Source organism: Centruroides sculpturatus, unplaced genomic scaffold (genome assembly GCF_000671375.1).
Source record: "Centruroides sculpturatus isolate CEXI.00-Female unplaced genomic scaffold, Cexi_2.0 scaffold661, whole genome shotgun sequence".
Classification (NCBI taxonomy): Eukaryota; Metazoa; Arthropoda; class Arachnida; order Scorpiones; family Buthidae; genus Centruroides; species Centruroides sculpturatus.
The window spans coordinates 251,692-261,317 of record NW_019384963.1 but is presented as its reverse complement, the minus strand read 5'-3'; the positions used below and the strand labels follow the sequence as shown (position 1 = coordinate 261,317).

The 9,626-nt window shown below is 30.5% G+C and overlaps 1 protein-coding gene across 1 annotated transcript in view; it reads right to left on the bottom strand.

Moving 5' to 3' along the window:
* LOC111632472 (E3 ubiquitin-protein ligase arih1-like) overlaps positions 1-9,626 on the bottom strand; it is a 118,680-nt gene that overhangs the window by 71,402 nt on the left and 37,652 nt on the right. Inside the window, exons 3-4 of the mRNA XM_023376889.1 lie at positions 8,372-8,453; positions 8,111-8,114 (exon numbers count right to left, since the gene is read on the bottom strand). Of these exons, the coding sequence (XP_023232657.1) occupies positions 8,111-8,114; positions 8,372-8,453 (86 nt within the window). The remainder of the gene's footprint in view (positions 1-8,110; positions 8,115-8,371; positions 8,454-9,626) is intronic.

Genomic DNA, 9,626 nt, shown 5'->3' with positions numbered 1-9,626 from the left:
AACCATACATATATGAACCTAACATAAATAAAGACAACAATGCTAAATATAACCATAAAATCACTAATAATAATGCACGTGTAGCCCGATTGCACCTTTCATATGCATGCTTTTCCAAAATTCGTCTTGCTATTTCTATTATTTCGCTCCGTTATATTAAGCTCGATCTCCATGCTTCCGATATTTTACTTGCTTCTCTAAAGTTAATTGCTTGTCCTTCTTGACTATTTTTACAAATATGCCACGCCTCTGCGTATTTGAGATGCCTTTTGTCGTGAATTTTTTGTACTAACTTTGCCTTATCCCACTCTGCTTTAACTTCTGTAGGGTCTGCTAGGATGTATGTCGCTAGCGCTGTGACTGGCTGCTCATTTCGTATGTTTCGTTTGTGCTCTATCATTCTTTCTTTGAGCGATCTCCCTGTAGCTCCAATGTAAAACAGCTCTTTCTGTCGCCTTTTATCTGTTATTGGAACACTGTATACTCCGGGCAGAAGGTATTGTGTTTATTATGTGGCATAATAAACACAATACTAGTGTTTATTATGCCACAAAAAAAAACAAATTTTATATTCAAAAGTTATGCAGACTTGTTTTATTTGTTGCATAGTTTCCTCATATCAAAATATGAAAAATATTTGATTTCAAAACAAATGTCTCAACAGAGCTCAGATAAATAATTTGGAAATGACCTTACTTGTACTTGTTATTCACAAAAACTTTTTTTCATGCAACAAAATACTTATTTTTTCTTAAATACTAAAGCTAGATACTTAATGTAACACAAAATTGTTATTGAATATACATTTAAATAGAATATTGACTAAAATCATATAAATCTGCAAATTTATAATATTCTGTATTTAAAAATAAAGTTAGTTCAGATACTTCCAATTGATCAAATTAAGCAAGTAAGGCTTCAAATCACTCATCATGACCTATAGATGTGATATAATTATTAACAATTTTAACAGTTTTTCAATTGATCACATGACCAATGTTACTGTCATGTGATCTACAGTAGACCCCCCCCCTATAACGTGGTAGATACGTTCCACTTTATAAGAATTTCACGTTGTAAAAATCCTTCAATACATGAGCCAATTGCAGCCCAACACGTGTGAAGTTTACGGACTACGGCTGTTTGAAAGGTTTTCTTCCATAAAATTAATTGATTCTAGACTAATTCAACTCAACATTTCCAAAACACGTATAATTTTTTGGGAATAATCCGTATAAACTATGCTATAAACAAAAAATTGTAGGATTACTTACTGAGTGTGCACCATTCAACGTTGCCACTGCTTAAGCTTGTTTTTGTCATGGAGCAGCGCATCAAACAGCGGCTGCGATTTCTGTTAACTTATTTTTCTGCGAAAAATTTGTTGAGCTTTGGAGACATCATTAATATAAATAATTTTTATGGCCGTTCAATAAGAAATGTTTCTTTCACAAGAAATGTATAAAATTACAGTGCTGTATTAGACTTACAGTACCTAATTTACATACTGTACAGACGATAGTAAACTCAACTTACTCGCCTAAACTCTTCATAGTGTGGCGCTGGACGGCAGAAAGTATATATATAATTATAATAAAGTTAAAATAAATTAAGTTAATATATAATTATATATACAGTACCTAATTTATATATAATACTGTACAGGCAAACTCAACTTACTCGCCTAAACTCTCTGTAGCGCGTAAATAGTACTATTGGTCCAGATTCGACCAATTTACGAGTCTCTTTTAGCGTCTTTATACGAATACTGTCGCAATTTTTTTCACCATGTTATAGGAATCTCCGTTATAGGGGGTCTACTGTATTAGAATTTTTTTGCATTATACAATAATTTATATATTAAATTAATCATATTAATAAATAACAGCAAACAAAAACTAGAACTGTATACCAGAGAAACAAACACCTATATGCGATTTCCAGCAAATAACTGTTCCAGTAAAGTTCTAACATTTTCAGCCACAATTTAGAGGCCCTCTTCAGGAAATAAAACAAAAAAATAGTTCTATCATTCAATGGAGAATACCATTACATTTAAAATAGAAATTCTAAACATTCAAAAAGATGTTCAATACGAGTCGCAATGCAGTTTAAAGCATAAAAATCTAAATAAATGACGGGATTTCAACAATCCAATTTTTTACATGGCACAATATTAAAGAACAACATTAAATTCTATGCAAATCCATAAAATATTTAGTTATTTCATTTAGTTTCCCTTTACAAATCAATCATACAATCTATCATTATTAATAGGCAACATTATTAGTGTATTAAACTATCTGCAGTGATAAGCATGTAATATTTTTTATTTTTAATAAATATTCTTATTAATTTGAAATAATTAAAAGTTCAAATATAAAAACAATTATTATAACTATTATGCTTTAAGAATTTTTTAAAATATCAATCTCTTCAAAATATAGTGAATGTATCATGAGGTTAACATTGTTGATCTAATACCAGGGTTGTAGAGTCAGTTGTGAATTTATGGTATTTTAATTAAGTAGAGTCAGAATTATCATATATCATTTTATTTTGTAATTTTTAAAAATAATTTGTGAATCTTTTGTCATTATTTTTATTATAACCGTGTATACATGGCAATAAAATTGTGAGATAAACCGCGGGTCAGGGATCAATCTCCCACTGACCACTTACTCGGCAACAGGTTGATAAAACCCGATCTCGGCGTCGTTGAATGGCTAGGAGGGCAGTTCGAGTGGGGAGGGAGGTGAGCAAGTTGATAGGCGTTCTTAAATGACAGGAAACAGGTTTAAAACTAAACAAGCATTTATTATATACTCAACTAAGCACTACAAGAGGTTAAAAGCGGTTATCTCTACTATTTACATAAATTCGAGCACGAGTTTCGAGTTTGAGAGAGAGCGCTTACAAATCCTATATACCCCAAAATACCTGTCGGTGGCAGGGCGAATTGGCGAACGTTCAGGGTGTGGTGTCTTCCGTGTCTTCTATTCAAGGTCCTCTCTCTATAGCAGGATCGGGTCCGCTGAATGGAGGCTCGAGAGTTTCGGTGACACTATTACTAAGTACAACTTCCTATGACGAATCGCCCTGAGGTTACGGAGATTTGAGCTTTTATACTTTTTTGTGCAAGAGCTGACACGTCATCGATTCTTGTTGACGATGACGGTGCATTTTTCACACCTAACTGTAAACTTCCTCAGCGAGTTGTGATACAATCGGTGTAATCCGATCTAGTACAAAATCTTCGGGTTTTTTTCCGAAGTTAATTAACAAGAAAATTTAAATTTTTAAAAGACCCGCAAAAATCCGCGGGCTCACAAAATTATGCACAGGAAAAATTCAGTTAAACTTTTGTAAATTGTTAAAAATCCGAGTTGATGTTGTAGTCAGTGTCAAAGTGTAAGGTAAAAGTTGGAGTCAGTACTGTATATTTTCAAACAACTCCATGGCCCTGTCCAATAGCAAAACATAATACGTGGGCTATTTTTTAAATAAGGTCCGTTTTTTAATAAGAAGAAAAATACTGAAATATCATTAAAATATATTTTTTCCCATATTCTACATACTTTTATCTACTTTTCTACATAATTTCTATTTTTGTTCAAACATTTGTCATACCGCTCAAAAATTTTTAAAATTCCGACTTCAAAGAAATCTGCCGCCAGAAGACATTAGGCCATGCCGCTTGTCTTGTATGGCATGGTGGAGTTTTCTGAAGGTCACGATAAGCATCAGAATTGATTGTTGTGTCTCTTATCATAAAATTCACTAACAAAGTCCCTTTCCTGTCCCAAAAGACAGTTACCATGATCTTTCGTGCTGAAATCGAACAACAGATCATATCTTACAGTCAGTGGGCAACTCAATTTTCTTAAACATTATAAACTTCTACAGTTCAGCACACACACAGATGATACGACTGCAAATGGCATCTAAACACATGCAATGCATGCTGAAAGCAGATGCTCATGCACATTGCAGCAATCGCACGTCATTCTCACTTTCATTTACAAATGGACCTTATTTAAAAAATAGCCCTCGTATAAGAGCAGGAGTAACCAATTTCTGCCAATATCAGTATTTCATACTTTAAAGGCATCCACTTCCTTTTGTTTTTTAAACCATTTACCATTCCTTGTATGAATATAGGCTCTAAAATTGCTACTATAATTCACTTAGAATGCTGTTTGATGTGATGCAATTGTAAATTTTGAACTTTTTCATTAATTTGTACTTTTCATCGTTGCTTTTGTTTACTGCTATTGTTTTCTATATCTATCTTATATCATAAATTAAGAGTGACTGCAAATTAATTAATTAAGGCTGCAATTGATATTTTTCATTATGAATAATTTGATAACTTATGGATACAAATTCACTGAGTTCAGCGTTAATAAAGTTCCTTTAGTATTAACACACTTTCCAACTGAATTAGATGCTATGCTCTGTATTTTTCCTAATTCGATATATAGCGTAGCAGAGTCACACGCTTTACAGAATTGCAGCTGTGTCTGATACGTTTGTAGTTACGCTTCCGCGAGGAACTTGCATTTATTTCTGATTAACTTAGCTAAGAAGGATTTTTCTACCTTCAAAAGCATCCCTCGCAGGCACACTGAAAATGCTTTGCGTTGGTTACCTGATATTTTATCGATCTACCTGGGGTGTGGATTGCCTTATATCAGCGCCTAAAAAGTGAAACACGCCTAACATTGCATCGCCAACGCGGTAGCATTTCCATGCGCCGCTAACATCGTAAAATATAAAAATTCGAACATATCAAAAATTATTTGCACGTTCTTAACGGAATTTTCGGACGCCTGTTTGAATTTAAATATTTTGTTCCTTGTTCCTTTGGAACATCCTGCACGTTTCTCTTGTTAAAATTTGTTCTTTTCACCTGAAGACGACGATTATACATCAAAAGTGCTTGTGTTAATACTAAAGAAACTTTATTAACGCTGAACTCAGTGAATTTGTATCCATAAGTTATACAAACATTGGCGTGAGTTTTTAAATTTATTTTTACTTAATGAATAATTTGATCTTCTGTATTAAAATTTAAAAAATGTTATTAAAGTAGACTTTAAAAATATCGGATTTTTAATTTTGAGTTTAATTCAGGGACCACAAAATATGTTTCAAAGAAATACATGTAAAAAAAAACCATAAATCCTATTTTTAAGTAATACCAGATAATTTGCCATATTATTAATAATATAAAAGTCATTGTCGTTGTGTGTATGAATTTCTTATAACTCCTGCAATTTTTTTCCAATCCAGATGAAATTTTGCTTATATTTGTTTTATGTTCTGATGGAAAGTATAGGCTAATTATTTTGCATAAATATTAACTTTAGAATAAACATTATATCAATTTCAAATTGGTGATTGTACTTATGTTAAAATGACATCAGTGGCCTCATTTAGTTCATGCTTGACGACGGAATTTCCCTTAAGTTGCAATTTAAAATATTTTGGCAAATAGTGTATTTTAAACTTACTTCATTATATTTAAAATTTAAACTTTAAAAAAATAGCCACATCATGTCATTTCTATTATCCAATAGGAAGTAATGATCTAACAAACCGATTAGCTTCAATCTCTATTTTCTCATGAAAAGTATTCTGTCATGCTTGATGGGGAATTTCTAGTTGAGTTATAATAAGGCTAATTTGATGTAAATTGGATAATTTAATTGAATGAATTTTCTTCCAGAAATTCTAAGTTAAAATTAATTTATTATAATCATCATGAGATGGTAGCCTTCCATCCAGTCAATATTATAATTAACTTAGCCTTATAATATAACAGATCATTTGAAATGCATTTAATTATATACCAAATTAAAGAAAAGAAAATAAGCTTTTAGTAACAATAAGATTCAACTATTTTTATGGAAAAATCAAGCCTACTAGAAGATAAACAGCTACAAGGTCAAAAGTATCAAGTGTTTTCCTAGATTATATAACTATTACCAATATATTTTAACACCTGCACACTTTTTAATTCTGAAAGCAATGAAAAGAAATAAAGCAGGTATGAATGAAGTAGTAAAATTTATAGAAACCATAGCTGTCTGTAGACAATATTAGAACAAACGGTTGCAATGCAAATCATTCACATGAAAAAAAAATGTATAGTTTGATCTTTTCTTCTATCATTTCTAATTGAATCATCATATCAATATTATTCTATTAATATTAATAAAAGCATTTCTAAAATATTCGTAATTCTATTAAACTACTAATCTCCAATGTATAGAATAGTTACAATGTCTTGTCATTATCAAATTCTATTTTTTTTCTTCTATGTAGGAGTATACACAAACATAATTACTTGTATTACAAATACATAAGTTAACATGGTGACTGCCATATTTGTTTTAGACCAACGGTGGGCAACCCCCGGCCCGCAAAAAGTTTCTATGCGGCCCGAAATTATAAATAAATATTTTTTGATGTAATTCATCTAGTTTAAATTGAATATTATTTTCTGAAGTGTTGTGGCAGCAATGACGGGAAAAAATAAGGGAGTCATTTCCTTATTCAAACAAAAAATGGGAGAACAGAATTTTTCTAAATTATTTATATCTCATTGCATCATCCATCAAGAAAATCTGTGCGCAAAAGCTATGCAATTAGAAAATGTAATGTCTGTCGTATCAAACTACATAGTGCTGTTTTTATTGTGTTTAAAGTCACTTAGATTTTACAAATAGGTGAGCCGTTCACAGCCTGGCACACGCATTTGTAAAATCTAAGTGACTTATACAACATGGAATTCATGTAAAACGGAATAATCAACAGTGTTATAGGGGGGTCAACTGTAGTAATTAATTAATTTCTTTTTATTTATTTATTTATTTCATATTTGCAGACTAAAAATTTATAGGTCACAAGGTGTCAATTAACTACTATAGCCCTCAGAAAAAACGTAAAATTTATTCTGGCCCATGTTATAAAAAAGGTTGCCCACCCTTGTTTTAGACCAGTGTTTCTCAACCTCTAACGAATCGTCGTCCCCTTCAACATAGTTTCGCCCCCTTCACTTCAAAATTCCAATGCCGAGAGCCAAGGCTAACGCCAAATTCGTACTGCATCGAATAGACTAGTGACTAGTATAATGTTATTTGTTTAATTATTGTACGATATAATGAATAAAATATCTAATTAATCTTAATATAATGTTCTACTATATCGCCCAGAAAATTGTTTTTCTCCCCCCAAAATATAAATTATTACTAATCGCCCCCTCAACATGGAAAAACGCCCCCGTTGAGAAACACTGTTTTAGACTATAGTTGGCAATCTGTTATGACATGCCACCTACAAGTTGCCTCATAAAACATATTACCTTTAGTGCTAGAAATGAGTATATTCTTAGCAAATAAAAGTAAAAATCAAGTAGTTTGCATCTGAAATAAGACTGAAAAATAACTATGCCACCAGAAAATAGAATATTTTAGTTTTATGAAACTTTTACTTATTTTGTATTACTTTTATGTGAATAAATATGTGTTTATTGATACAAGGAATGGTAAATGGTTTAAAAAACAAAAAGAAAATTGAAAATTCATTCAATTTTGTTGGCAATTTTCTATACTAAGAAAAGCTTCTTTGGAACATATTGAACAATATCAAGTTTCACAAGATATTTTATCTTTCATATTTCGAAACCGTGTTGTATCTTTATATTATTTTTTCAAAACTGTAATGCAGCGTAATAATCAACACTTGGAATAACTCATTCATTTATTTCGTATACGAAATAAACGAATGAGTTATGCCAAGTGTTGATTATTACACTGCATTGCAATTTTGAAAAAAAAAAAAAAAAGATATTTTATCTTTCTGTGCATATTGAACATGGTTTGATCAGGCATTTTTTTTTAATGGAAAAGCTTCTAAATAATGAAATTAAATTCATCTTTAGTCATAATTCTCTTTTCAGCATTTGGTAATTTTACATCCAAACACTTTTCTTTAAATTTCAGACTTTTTATAGTTGAACCCAGTCATTTTGCAAAGATGTACACATTATGTGTAATTATTTCCAGACCAGTTATATAATGCAATTTTTCAGCCATCTGATAACTTTTCTTAGTGTTGAATAATTAAAAAATAGCCCTCTTACATATATACCTTGATGGGTAAAACATTAGCTAGCTGAGCGCCATTGTGGTGATGTACAATACAGGCATACCTCGACTTACGTCGTTTCGAGTTACGTCGTTCCCGATTATACGTCGTTTGTCANTTGAAAATGACCAAAAGAACTAAGTTTTTGTACTGTAGCATTAAGTTTTTATTTTTATTTTTTTATTAAATTAAATAAGCATAAATATCATAATCCTACTTTTTGTGTGCTATTTGAAGAATTACATGGATTTATAATTCTTGCTTCACTGAAGAGTCTGTCTTGATCACCATCATAGTATCTGTTTTAAAAATACACACAATTAGAATAAAAATACATATTCATTATTATTTCATTTTGAAATAAAAGCTTTTAAACACTACTATACTAAACATTCACAAATGTAAATAATATTTCATAAATTTGCTTAATGCAAAAAATGTTTAAAAAAAACTTTTATCTCATTATTATGCAACTGTAAACCTTTTCATTTACAAATAATTGCATTTTTCATTAATATATTAATGAAAATACTACTAGATATATATTAAATCGATTTTTTTAGTTTGTTCTCTTTTAACAAATCATAATTAATGTGACACTCAATTTTTCATACATGCATGATACAAAATTCAAATACTGATTTAAATATGCAGTTTGAAACTGTAACTGTGGCTCTAATAATAGCCAAAATTACAGTTTCAAACTGCATATTTTCATTTCTTGAGGGCAGTTATTATTCTAAAATTTATTTAACTTTTCTACACAATACATTTATATAAACTGAATCTTTGTATTGTGAATCATTTTATTTTGCATGTTTCAAAAAGACATGCAAGTATTTAAATGTATTTTTGTAATGACATTTTACTAATTCTCATATATAAACTGTATTACTTCATACACTAATTAAAATAAAAATTGTGTAATCACAGTGTTAATCTTGTGCTAGTATCTTTTTCTTCCTTGCAAAAACTTAAATACAAAAATAAATTTACCTTAAAAATACACTAAATAAATTCATCTTGTTTTAATCCGATGTTTCATAAAACATTTATTTGTCCAGTTTGAAAAAATAATTATACAAAATATTCAAACAAGAACTGAAACTTGCTTTTATCAAATTACAGGAAATTAGCAGCAATAGAACTGAAGGAAAATACAGTAGAGTCTCGAAAACTCGGCCTAATGTGGACCGAAGGGTGGCCGAGTTTGTGAAAATGCCGGGTTATCGGGAATGGAGTTAAAAAAAAATAAATATGAGTGTTTCCTCAGAATATACTGTACTGTACTTGTATGTATTGTTTACTTGAGAATACAACAGAGAATAAACTGTCCAAATACCCTTAAACAAAGGAAAAGTACGTCCTTTATGAAGGCATAGAGCCTTTACTACATGAAAATGAAAATTAATGAATACACTGTGTACAGTAATTTACCTGATAAGACAGACCTCAGAAAAATACTTTATGAG